Below are 14,042 nucleotides of genomic sequence, written 5' to 3'. Positions count from 1 at the left end.
ATATGGTATGGTATCCTATCGTATGGTATCCTATCGTATGGTATGGTATCCTATCGTATGGTATGGTATCCTATCGTATGGTATGGTATCCTATCGTATGGTATGGTATGGTATGGTATCCTATCGTATGGTATGGTATGCTATCGTATGGTATGGTATGCTATCGTATGGTATGGTATCCTATCGTATGGTATGGTATGGTATGGTATCCTATCGTATGGTATGGTATCCTATCGTATGGTATGGTATCCTATCGTATGGTATGCTATCGTATGGTATGCTATCGTATGGTATGGTATGCTATCGTATGGTATGGTATGCTATCGTATGGTATGGTATGCTATCGTATGGTATGGTATGCTATCGTATGGTATGGTATGCTATCGTATGGTATGGTATCCTATCGTATGGTATGGTATCCTATCGTATGGTATGGTATGCTATCGTATGGTATGCTATCGTATGGTATGCTATCGTATGGTATGGTATCCTATCGTATGGTATGCTATCGTATGGTATGGTATGGTTACAGTTTGATGAAGAGCACGCCGGTGACGACGGCGAAGCCCGCCAGCAGCATGGCCACCTTGGGGATGCGGCTCCCGGCGGCGCCAAGCTCGTGCGGCAGGATCTCCATGAAGGTGATGTAGACGAAGGTTCCCGCCGCCAGCCCCTCCAGCGTGCAGCGGGCCAGCTGGTGCCGCGTGGACGCCTTGCTCTCCCGGAGCGCCACGCCCACGGCGATGCCCAGCGGCGACATGGAGGCGAACAGCAGCACGCAGCCGGCCACGGCCGCGCGCCGCAGCCGGCCCCGACTCAGCTTGAACGCCAGGCTGAAGGAAACGACGCTCTTGTGGATCATCAGCGCCAGGCAGATCTCAAGCACCTGTAATGGCAAAAAAAAATTACATTTAGGTAGTGGTGCACGATATATCGGCCGATATGGTAATTTTTTTAAACACATCGGTATCGGTTCAAATTATATATAATTATATAAATATTAATCTTTTCTTCTGAAAATCTGATGACAGTCATATTTTGCTCACAGGTAAAGGTGCCCAAGATCAGTCATTTCGGAAAATAAATCACAAAAGTAAATAGTAAATAGTTCTTTATGTGATTATCGTAAAAAATTGTTTTCTGTACCGAGATATCGACATAGGTAAATATCGGTATCGGCCATAACAGCAATATTAATATATCGGTTATCGGTATCGGCCACAATTTTCTCATTAAATTATGGAATAATTTAATGAGAAAATTTAAAATAGGCCTATTTGTGGAAAAAAATATGTAATATTTGAGTTACATAAAAGCTTTTTAATTGTTTTCTTCCTAATGGTTCTTGAAATAGTGGTCAAGAACCCCCCCCCCAACACAAAAATGGTTTGGCCACTGAGTTCGGTACACTCAAAATGTCCGGTCAGCACAAGTCCGGTGCTCAGAGATTTTCTAAACAGTTATTTAAAAAAAGGGCCCCATCTAAGATGATTTCGTCCCGGGGGCCCAGGCAAGACTGTCAGCTGGCCTGGGTGGGAGAAAGATTTTAGAGATCTTTTCTCTTGTGAGACGTTTGATTTTGATGGAGGGTACTACGAGGATTTATGTAATAGAGGGCCACATTTTAAAAAGGGGAATATTGTATAAATAAGGATCTTAATAACAGTCTTACAAAAGGAGAAGTTCAAATGGCTATTAATAAAGCTAAATTGGGAAAAGCGACAGGGGTTGAAAATATCCCAAATGAAATACTGAAATCCCCCAAACTATTTAATATTTTGTGTGATTTATTTAAAGCACATGTGTCAAACTCGAGGCCCGCGGGCCAAATCCGGCCCCTCGCAGATTTTGATCTGGCCTGCATATCAGTTAAGGTTCACAATAGACTTTGGCCCACATAGTTTTTGTAGCTTTTTTCAATGTTCTTTTGACTTTTTTGCCACTTTTTCCAATGTTTTTTGGCCTTGTTTTTTTGGGTCTTTATGTCGACCGAGCTGTAAGTGAGGAGATTATATTAGACATGCAATAATACAATAAAAGATGCTTGACTTTTACGATGAAATAATAGCATGTGAATAACCCAAACATGCCTGGCCCTTTTTTTGCAGTGTTGCCGTTTGTGGAATTGAGTTTGACACCCCTGATTTAAAGGTCCCATGGCATGAAAATGTCACTTTATGAGGTTTTTTTAACATTAATATGCGTTCCCCCAGCCTGTCTATGGTCCCCCAGTGGCTAGAAATGGTGATAGGTGTAAACCGAGCCCTGGGTATCCTGCTCTGCTTTTGAGAAAATGAAAGCTCAGATGAGCTGTTTTGGAATCTGCTTGTTATGAGGTCATAAGGAGCAAGGTTACCTCCCCTTTCTCTGCTTTGCCCGCCCAGAAAATTTGGCCCACCCATGAGAGAGAGACATCATGGCTTTCAAATGAGCAAAGTGGCAGTTGGTCAAGGCCACACCCCCACCCTCCACCTTGCCCCCCCCTCTCTCCTCCTCAATAGCTTCAGACACAGAAATGGCACATCCTAAGGAAAGCTCATTGTGGGACTGGCTCTAGTGGCTGTAGTTCTGCACCAAAGCTGAATTTCGGGAAAGAGACTTCAGATACAGTATTAGGGGACCACTAAGGTCTATATAAAAGAGACTTCAGATACAGTATTAGGGGACCACTAAGGTCTATATAAAAGAGACTTCAGATACAGTATTAGGGGACCACTAAGGCCTATATAAAAGAGACTTCAGATACAGTATTAGGGGACCACTAAGGTCTAAATAAAAGAGACTTCAGTACAGTATTAGGGGACCACTAAGGTCTTTATAAAAGAGACTTCAGATACAGTATTAGGGGACCACTAAGGTCTATATAAAAGAGACTTCAGATACAGTATTAGGGGACCACTAAGGTCTTATAAAAGAGACTTCAGATACAGTATTAGGGGACCACTAAGGTCTATATAAAAGAGACTTCAGATACAGTATTAGGGGACCACTAAGGTCTTTATAAAAGAGACTTCAGATACAGTATTAGGGGACCACTAAGGTCTTTATAAAAGAGACTTCAGATACAGTATTAGGGGACCACTAAGGTCTATATAAAAGCATCCAAAGAGCACCATGTCATGGGACCTTTAAAGGATGTTTTGAATGCAACAAAATACCATCTATGTGGCTTAATATATCTTTAATAAAATACAAAAACCTAACTTGGTTTTGGTCTTCGACTGTCTTATTTGTTACACTTTACTAAACTTCCAAAACTCTACTCCTGCTGCAAAAGAAACTTCCACAACACACCGCCTTCCCGTCGTCCAGCAGCCCCAGCGCCAAACCCTCGAACGCCGAGTGCAGCGACAGAGAGAAGACCAGGATGAAGGCGCGCAGGGCCGACCGGGAGCCCGAGTCCACGTGAAAGTCGCGCTGGGAGCGGTGCCGGACGTTCCCGTCGTTCGCCTCGATGCTGGAGTCCACCAGAAGCGCCCGGCGCTCCTCAACGTGAGGCGGTGATTGGTCCTTGAAGGCCAGGACGGCCTGCTCCAGGACCAGGACCAGGAAGAAGCCCATGGCCAGGATGAACTCCGGCAGAGGGAACTGGAGCTGCGAGGAGAGACGACAAAACTCTGTTTAGTTTACTGGTTAAATTACAACACCTCCATATATCGTGGGCCGTATTTGTGGGAAAATCTTTACCGATTATTCCAAGAATGCAGCACATTCTCCTGAACAGGTTTGCATTAGAGATGGCCCGATACCATTTTTTGCTTCCCAATACCGATTCTGATACCTGAACTTGCGTATTGGCCGATACCGAGTACTGATCCAATACCAGTGTGTCATATATTTTATTATGTTTTAACAGCTGTATACTTCTATCCCTGTATGGATGTGATATGATTTCTATCTTTGTTGTCGGTCTGGCTCAGGTTAAACTCTTTGTGAAACATGAACAAACAATGAATGCCACAGAACTTTATTTTATTTTCCAGTTTGACAGTCAGTTATAACGGAAAAAGAACTCCAGTACTTCCCAAAACCGATACCAGCGCTTTAGGCAGTATCGGAGTCGATACCGATAATGGTATCGGTATCGGACCATCTCTAGTTTGCATGATATCGTACGAAAAGGTATGCACAACAGTTGAAATGATATCCTACGAAATTAGGGCGACTAATGCTGCGTTCCAGGCAACCTGTAACTCGTGTTTTCACGACCTTCTCCCCGTGAAAGTGCCCTGGAACGCCGGTCAAACCCGTAACTTACTGCCCGTGAACTGGTACCAGATGGTTGTACTCCCAGTTACAGTTTTTGACGTCACACACACATAAACAACAATGGCGACTCCTGTTGATGCTGTACAGATGCTGGTGATTAACGGTGAGAAATAGAAATAAATAGACATAAATAGGCAACGTAAAGTAATTCCTCACATTGTAATCAAAACAACACACATACGATTGTGTACTACTGCAGGTTATGTTAATTAAATGATGCCCAAAATATGTCGCCGACTAGAAATCGCTAGTATCAGCTAGCGGCTACCTAACGTCAACGTTAGGTAGCCGCTAGCTAACACTAGCTAACGCTATAGCTAGAAGGGTTTGTCGTGACTTTGCCTGGAACGCTACCAAGTCGTGAGACTTGAAGTCGTAAATTACGCACTAAAAAATTGTGTCTGGAACGCAGCATGAGGCGATTAAGTTGAGCGGTCTTTACAGTTGAATATAGCCGAGGAAATGTGACTGTGAGCCCGGTACAGAGGGATCGTAGCGGTTGAGTTTAGCCGACAAAAAAGTGAGCGTCATGCGACGACGACAGTTAAGTTAAGACACCCAAACTACTGTCACATGTAACTGGGTGAATTAAGGGTTTATTTCAACCAAACCAGAGTGGTGATTGTTAGAACAGTGGAAAGATGAACCAAGACAGCTTTTGATAGTTTTTTGTTTCTGTCGACTTTGAATGAAGCATGTTTTACGATGATAAAATTATGGTTTATTTACATGGAGTCTGGTGAGTTTGGTGACGGCGATTATGTTGTTCTGAATAGACCTTATTCACGGCAGACATGTTGACTTGTCATAGTAGGAAAAGCACAGGTGTATTCAAAACCATTACTGATGGCTGCATTCCACTTAGGAGAGGTCCTGGTATTAAACCATTACTGATGGCTGCATTCCACTTAGGAGAGGTCCTGGTATTAAACCATTACTGATGGCTGCATTCCACTTAGGAGAGGTCCTGGTATTAAACCATTACTGATGGCTGCATTCCACTTAGGAGAGGTCCTGGTATTAAACCATTACTGATGGCTGCATTCCACTTAGGAGGAGCCCGGTATTAAACCATTACTGATGGCTGCATTCCACTTAGGAGAGGTCCTGGTATTAAACCATTACTGATGGCTGCATTCCACTTAGGAGAGGTCCTGGTATTAAACCATTACTGATGGCTGCATTCCACTTAGGAGAGGTCCTGGTATTAAACCATTACTGATGGCTGCATTCCACTTAGGAGAGGTCCTGGTATTGTTCATGCTGACTCACTGAAATATCTTACTGGGACACTTGATGGAACTGAGCCATCGTTAAGTTTATCAATTTCAGCTGTGCTTCTCCTACTATGACAAGTCAACATGTCTGCTGTGAAAAAGGTCCATTACATTTTCTGTAAAGTTGCAAAGATATAGAAGAGATAGAAAATGAAGAAAGAAACCTCACAGACTCACAGAGAGTTGAATAGAGTTGAATAGAAGGATAGACGTCTCGCCGATAGGGTCCCAACCGTGCAAGACACAGTCACGAAACTTTACAGATGTATGTTGGAGATTAAAATGAAAGCTGAGTTTGAAGACAGAGGTGTGGACCGAGCCAGGGAGCAGAGCGTAGTAGGAAAGTAGGAAGCAGAGAAGGGGGCATTAGGAAAACAACTTTACGTCCCTGGACCGATTCCAGATTCTGATATATTATGTGATTGATTCATAAAAAAAACAAATAAAAAGAAAAACTCTATAAATTCTGTTGCCGTTTCAAACGAAAAGCCCAACGAGATGAATTTACAACCTCCAGGAAGATGACAAGTGCTAGAAGCATGAAAAACACATCAAACACTCTGTGGCAGGAAGTGTGGAAAGAGAAAGGAGAGGGTGAGGGGGGGGGGGTCACGCACACACACACACACACACACACACACACACACACACACACACACACACACACACACACACACACACACACAGTATTTCACTTTTTACCTGTTGAAGCAGATGGGGGTTAACTTCAAACTATTTGTGAGGAAGGAGAGCTATTCCCGTTAAACACCCCCACCCCTCCCTCCCTCCACCCACACACACACACACACACACACACACACACACACACACACACACTAACCCAAAGGAACCCACACACACACACACACACACAGAGTCACACACAGAGACGCACAAACGCGCGCTTTCCCAGCAGCATCTGTTTTAGCATCGACCTTCAGCCGTTGAACACACACGCACATGCACACACACACACACACACACACACACACACACACACTGTCAAACACACACACACACGCACACACTGTCAAACACACACAAACACACACACACGCTTTCCCAGCAGTGTCTTTTTTAGCATCGGCCGTTCTAAATATCTGACAGTTTGTAGCCCATAAAGATGGAGCCCAGGTTTTCTCTCAGTTTTCGGCAGCAGTGGTTGGTCAGATTACCGTGAAATTGGTTAGAGGAAGCCACAATACTCAGAAAATAAATTATATCAACTTTGGTGATCCTCTGACTTCCCCTCTAACGCCACCTGACTTTTGTGATGCTGTGATGTGTCATCTTGCGCCATTATTAGGTTCAAAAATTCAAATAAAGATTAATCTGACAAGGTGCTATGTTTTTAACATTATAGGGGAAAAAGGAACTGCTACATAAAAACATGCTAATTTGTTTTTATCGCCAAACCCACCAGACTCCATTTAAATTAATTAATTTTATCATCATAAAACACACTTCATTCAAAGTTGACAGACACAAAATAAAACTAACAAAAGCCGTCTTGGTTCGTCTTTCCTAGGGATGCACCGAATCCAGGATTCTGGTTCGGATTCGGCTGAATATTGAGCTTTTTGACGGGGAACCTTAAAAAAATTTCCCACCGAACCCTACGCTTGCTCAACGTGCGCTACGCTGGTCGCCGTAGTTACGGCGCCGTTGATTACCGGAAGGTGTTTCCGTAGGTGGAGCGTTCAATGCAGTAGGCTGTGAGAAAGTGGAAATGGATCTGGTGAGCAGAAAAAGTTGTTGTTTGGCAGTTCAAGTCCAGCTACATGTTCAATGTGTTCAATGCTGATTGGTCTGGTGGTGGCAAGGACCCTAAACTATACACAACATGGCCGCTGTTATAACATTTGGTATGAAACATCCGAAAGAATACGAGTTGTGCATGAAGGAATCTACAGACAGCAGCCAATGGGAGGAGGATTCAGTATTCGGAAACAGGAGACGTCTCTTACGGTCTAAAACCAGCCTCTGGAGACTCCACCAGCTGATTTTTTTATAGACCTTTTTCATGGCAGACATGTTGACATGTCATAGTAGGAAAATAACAGGTGTATTCAAAACAATTAATGATGGTTGCATTCCACTTAGGAGAGGCCCTGGTATTAAACCATTACTGATGGCTGCATTCCACTTAGGAGAGGCACTGGTATTAAACCATTACTGATGGCTGCATTCCACTTAGGAGAGGTCCTGGTATTAAACCATTAATGATGGCTGCATTCCACTTAGGAGAGGTCCTGGTATTAAACCATTAATGATGGCTGCATTCCACTTAGGAGAGGCCCTGGTATTAAACCATTAATGATGGTTGCATTCCACTTAGGAGAGGCCCTGGTATTAAACCATTACTGATGGCTGCATTCCACTTAGGAGAGGCACTGGTATTAAACCATTACTGATGGCTGCATTCCACTTAGGAGAGGTCCTGGTATTAAACCATTAATGATGGCTGCATTCCACTTAGGAGAGGTCCTGGTATTAAACCATTACTGATGGCTACATTCCACTAAGGAGAGGTCCTGGTATTAAACCATTAATGATGGCTGCATTCCACTTAGGAGAGGTCCTGGTATTAAACCATTACTGATGGCTGCATTCCACTTAGGAGAGACCCTGGTATTGTGCATGCTGACTCACTGAAATAGCTTACTGGGACACTTGATGGAATTGAGCCATCATTAAGGTTATCAATTTCAGCTGTGCTTTTCCTACTATGACAAGTCAAAATGTCTGCTGTGAAAAAGGTCCATTGGCTGTTGAATCAGCAGACGTCTCTTACAGTCTAAAACCAGCCTCTGGAGACTCGACCAGCTGACCTCTCTATTGGCTGTAGAAACAGGAGACGTCTCTTACGTTCTAAAACCAGCCTCTGGAGACTCCACCAGCTGACTTCTCTATTGGCTGTAGAAACAGGAGACGTCTCTTACGTTCTAAAACCAGCCTCTGGAGACTCCACCAGCTGACTTCTCTATTGGCTGTAGAAACAGGAGACGTCTCAGCACTGTGTCCCGTATGTGGCAGTTTGTGGATGTCGGCCCATGTGTTCACGATGGCGTCTAAAGTCAGAGACTTGTGGGATCTTACCGTGACTCCAGCGTTGCTAAAGGCCTCGTTGATGCTGTGCAGGTAGTCTGGCAGCAGGTCCAGCAGACATGTGGCCAAGAAAACTCCACCAGCAAAACAGCTGATCAGACCCAGCAGCCCGCGCCGCAAATCTGAAAGAGTACACACAGCGGTGAAATGGAGCTACGCATATTTTTAGAGCAGTACTTAAGGTACAAATACAAGGTGCTTGTACTTTACTTGAGTGTTTGCATGTTCTGCTCCTTTCAATTTGTACTCCTCTACATGTCACCGGGAAATGTTGTACTTTTTACACCACTACATTTGTGTGACAGTTTCAGTTACTTTTAACACTTTTAAAAAGTCTTTTTTAACATCAAAGACTACAGATGAAAAATAGACTTTTGGCTAATTCAGGCTTTTTTTAACCCATGGGAAATCATGTGTTTTATTAATTTGCGCTGTCCCCTTTCATACATAAACTAAACTCAAACTCAACATGTGATTTAATAGAAGATTTTTCTTAATAACCCAGGAAAAAACGTTTTTATATCATCAAGAAAAAGTTGTAATATTCACAGAAAAAAAAAGTTGATATTTCATTCAAAGAAAAAAAAACGTCCTTATCTCAGGAAAGAAAATTGTATCTCAAGAAAATGTCAGAATCTCAAGAAAAGAAAGTTGAATACATTTCTTTTTTTAAATCGTAATATTTTCAACAAAGAGGAGCAGATGTGGATCAGTGGGTGGTTATAGAGCTGATGATTACATTTGTGTTTCAGTTACTTTTAACACGTGATCTAATAATCTTAATAACTCAGGAAAAAAAGGTTTTATATCTTCAAGAAAAAGTTGTAATATTTCATTTAAAGAAAAAAAAGTAATATTTAAAGAAAAGAAACGTCCTTATATCTCAGGAAAGAAAGTTGTATCTCAAGAAAATGTCATAGTATTTCCAGAAAAGAAAAAAACTGAAGACAATCGCAATATTTTCAATGAAGAGGCGCAGACAGATGTGTGTCAGTGGGTGGTTATAAAGAGGAGCAAGTGTAGATCAGTGGGTGGTTATAAAGAGCAGCAGGTGTAGATCAGTGGGTGGTAATAAAGAGGAGCAGGTGTAGATCAGTGGGTGGTTATAAAGAGCAGCAGGTGTAGATCAGTGGGTGGTAATAAAGAGGAGCAGGTGTAGATCAGTGGGTGGTAATAAAGAGGAGCAGGTGTAGATCAGTGGGTGGTAATAAAGAGAAGCAAGTGTAGATCAGTGGGGGATAATAAAGAGGAGCAGGTGTGGATCAGTGGGTGGTAATAAAGAGGAGCAGATGTGGATCAGTGGGTGGTAATAAAGAGGAGTAGATGTAGATCAGTGGATGGTAATAAAGAGGAGTAGATGAAGATCAGTGGGTGGTAATAAAGAGGAGCAGGTGTGGAGCAGGTGTGGATCAGTGGGTGGTAATAAAGAGGAGTAGGTGTAGATCAGTGGGTGGTAATAAAAAGGAGCAGGTGTGGATCAGTGGGTGGTAATAAAGAGGAGCAGGTGTGTATCAGTGGGTGGTAATAAGAGGAGCAGGTGTGGATCAGTGGGTGGTAATAAAGAGGAGCAGGTGTGGATCAGTGGGTGGTTATAAAGAGGAGCAGGTGTAGATCAGTGGGTGGTAATAAAGAGGAACAGGTGTAGATCAGTGGGAGGTAATATGGAGGAGCAGGTGTAGATGAGTGGGGGTAATAAAGAGGAGCAGGTGTGGATCAGTGGGTGGTAATAAAAAGGAGCAGGTGTAGATCAGTGGGTGGTAATAAAGAGGAGCAGGTGTGGATAAGTTGGTGGTTATAAAGAGGAGCAGGTGTGGATCAGTAGGTGGTAATAAAGAGGAGCAGATGTAGATCAGTGGGTGGTAATAAAGAGGAGCAGGTGTAGATCAGTGGGTGGTAATAAAGAGGAGCAGGTGTGGATCAGTTGGTGGTAATAAAGAGGAGCAGGTGTGGATCAGTTGGTGGTAATAAAGAGGAGCAGATAGGTGTGGATCAGTGGGTGGTAATAAAGAGGAGCAGATAGGTGTGGATCAGTGGGTGGTAATAAAGAGGAGCAGATAGGTGTCGATCAGTGGGTGGTAATAAAGAGGAGCAGGTGTGGATCAGTTGGTGGTAATAAAGAGGAGCAGGTGTGGATCAGTTGGTGGTAATAAAGAGGAGCAGGTGTGGATCAGTTGGTGGTTATAGAGCTAGTGATCCAGACCTGGGTCCAGGCTGCAGCGGCCGGCTCCCCGGAACATGCAGAGCGGAGCGAATCCAAACAGCGCGCTGACGGACAGCAGCACCACCAGCGCTCCCAGTTTGATCTCCAGGACGGGGACGTCAGCCGGGTTCTCCCTCCCAGGAGACAGGAGGATGGGGGAGGACTCTCTCCCCTCCAGGACGGACATCTTTAATCTGGATTATCTTCACCTCTCGGGTCACTTCGGAGTCACACAGCCGCCATGGAGCCACACAGGAGACCAGAGTCTGTCAGGCGGATACAAATACAGTGTTGGGGTGACCCACAATATTGAGACATTCACTGGAGACTACTGCTAACTTAAAGGAATACTCCACCGTTTTTTGAAATAGGGCTTATCACGATCTCCCCTGGCTGTAGATAGGTGGGCCAACGCATTTTTTTGTCTCAGTGCAAGTAATTAGGTTGTTTTTTTGTCTTTTGTTGGCTCACTTTCACTCACAACATGCTAACCGGCAACATAGGATTCCATTCACTACGCTAAACTAACTAGCGGCGGCGCTGCCGGTGTTGCACCGGACTAAATCAATGCATGCACAAAAAATGAGTTGGCCCACCTATCTACAGCTAGGGGAGACCGTGATAAGCCCTGTTTCAACAAATGGTGGCGTATCCCTTTAAGTAAGGAGCTCACTGGGAAGAGGGGGCTTCATTGGGACACTACTTCAGGCTATGTGTAGATTGTGAGTAGGTCGGTGTAAACTGGAAGTGTAACCTGAAGCTGTAAGTTGTTGATAAAAAGTGAGAGTAAACAGACCCAACTGAATTTAACTTCTCCGTCTCGTTAGTTCCGCACTCCTACATTGGTGAGCCGTGATCATGTCAACGGACAGTATTGACCGCTTTGGGGCTGGGCCGGCTCCGGCACCTAGTGATGGTCAAATGAAGCTTCGCGAACCAGTGTCTTTACTTTCTGAGCTCACTAGATGGCGCTCTCTGTTCAACAAAGGGTTTGAAAACCCATTGAATTGCCATTCATTTCACCTTTTTCTTTGAACAGAGAGCATCATCTAGTGAGCTCAGAAAGTAAAGACACTGGTTCGCAAAGCTTCATTTGACCATCACTACCGGCACCGAGCGGAGCTAACAAGGAGGCTAATGTCCCATAGGCGTAGATTTTTTTTTTTCTTAATGATGTTTTTGGGGCTTTTCCGCCTTTATTTTGATAGGACAGAAAGGTGAGAAAGGGGAGAGAGAGAGAGAGAGGGGGGAAGACATGCAGGAAATGGTCACAGCTCGGCAGTGTTGGGAAAGTTCACTTTCTACATGAACTACTTCAAAGTTCAGTTCACAAATTTTAAAATGAACTAGTTCAGTTCATAGTTCATACTTCAAAATGTTTAACTAAGTTCACAGATTTTAATTAAAATAAGTCGAAATATATTTTTTTTGAAGTGGGAATATTTTAAGAAAAAAAAGTCTGAATATATATATATATTTTTTAAGATAATTTTTGGGCCATTTTCGGCCTTTATTTATATAGGACAGCTGAAGACATGAAAGGGGAAGAGTGACATGCAGCAAAGGGCAGCAGGGCAGAGTCGAACCTGCGGCCGCTGTGTCAAGAGTAACCTCTATTAATGAGTGCGTGCTCTACCAGGTGAGCTACCCAGGCGCCCAAGTCGAAATATTTCAAGAAAAAAAAAGTTGTGATTTACAGACAGGAGAGGAGAGTCAGTCAGAAAGATTAATATACAGTTGAATGTGACCAGGTTGGCTCAGTGGGTAGAACAGGCGCACTTATGCCTCGACGCAGAGGTCCAGAGTTCGAGTCCGACCTGCAGGGTTGTGCCTGAACGCGTTCATTGAACGATAGTTCATGAACTCGTTCATATTTTGGGGCGAACGTGAACTGAACGTACCGTATTACTGCCTGATGAACGTTACTGTGAACTCCTTCATTCTGGTGTCTGTGAACGGCACGCTCTCTCAGTTTAACTTCGTCCAATAGGGCGCCAGATTTCTATTAAATTTATAATTTCTATTATAAATTTGTGAACTGAACTTTGAACTAGTTTATGTAGAAAGTGAACTTTCCCAACACTGCCGACCTGTGACCATTTCCTGCACGTCTTCCCCCCTCTCTCTCTCTCTCTCTCTCCCCTTTCTCACCTAGCTGTCCTATCAAAATAAAAGGCGGAAAAGCCCAAAAAATAATCAAAAAACCTGACCTCTGTGACGGAGGCTCGCTCCACCAGAGAGTGAATTATCAGACACTTTGGCACAGAACCTTCATGGTTCCCAGAAGTTATTACTTTGTGTCGGCCTCAGGGTCAAATGTGACCCATTTTCAAAAAGTTTCTATATCAGAAATTTCGGCTTTCTTTCAAACAAATTGTCCAAAAAAACAACATGGATGGTTCCATACAACACTCTTCACAAGTTAAATAAATAATCAGTTCACTACTTTCATTGAATTTGGGTGTTTTAGTCAATTTTATAACATTTGAAGAAAAAACAATTTATAAAAGAACTTTGATAAAAGACAAAACGTTTAATAAAAACGACAAACGTCAAATAAAGTGAAAATTTTAAAAAAACAAAGTGACAAAAATGTCAAAAAAGTGACACAAATGTCAATAAAATGTCAAAAAACTCGACAAAAGTAACAAATGTAAAAAAAAAAAAGCTTTAAAATTTGGGAAAAACACCCACAAAAACTTCAAAAGGCTCAGAAAAAGTCGCCAAACGTTGAAAAAAGGTTAAAAATTTTAAAATACACAAGGGTTAAATCATTAAACTTTCATCTGGCGCCACCAAGTGGTTAGACTCGGTATCTAATTCAGTCATGAAACATGTTTTATAAAAGTCGATAAGTCGACTAATCGGTCGTTTTGGTCTCAGCTGACTCTGATTTCTTTAGTCCATTAGTCATTTTTAATGCTTTTCTCATGCTGAATTATTTATTTCCAAGAATCAGAATTCAGAATCAGCTTTATCGGCCAGGTTTGGTAAACAAACAAGGAACGGGACTCCGGTTAATCTTCACTCTCAAAGTAAAACACACACTTAACATATAAAGTATAAAAACAGAAAGGACAGTAAGAAATATAAAAAAAATACTGGTAAGTATACAGTATAACAATACAATAGAATTTACAAAAAAATATACAATAACAATTGAAGAGAGGGCAGGAATAGTGCAATAC

The 14,042-nt window shown here is 42.8% G+C and overlaps 1 protein-coding gene across 1 annotated transcript in view; it reads right to left on the bottom strand.

The window, feature by feature from the left end:
* Positions 1-429: 429 nt before the first annotated feature.
* The window catches only part of LOC120563182 (zinc transporter ZIP1-like), a 14,403-nt gene continuing 790 nt past the window's right edge, over positions 430-14,042 (bottom strand). The window contains exons 2-5 of the mRNA XM_039807338.1: positions 10,855-11,120; positions 8,646-8,776; positions 3,295-3,594; positions 430-886 (exon numbers count right to left, since the gene is read on the bottom strand). Coding sequence (XP_039663272.1) covers positions 527-886; positions 3,295-3,594; positions 8,646-8,776; positions 10,855-11,041 — 978 coding nt within the window. The 5' untranslated portion in view covers positions 11,042-11,120 and the 3' untranslated portion in view covers positions 430-526. The remainder of the gene's footprint in view (positions 887-3,294; positions 3,595-8,645; positions 8,777-10,854; positions 11,121-14,042) is intronic.

The sequence above is a fragment of the Perca fluviatilis genome, chromosome 7 (genome assembly GCF_010015445.1).
Source record: "Perca fluviatilis chromosome 7, GENO_Pfluv_1.0, whole genome shotgun sequence".
Lineage (NCBI taxonomy): Eukaryota > Metazoa > Chordata > Actinopteri > Perciformes > Percidae > Perca > Perca fluviatilis.
This window is presented reverse-complemented; position numbering and strand designations above follow the sequence as displayed.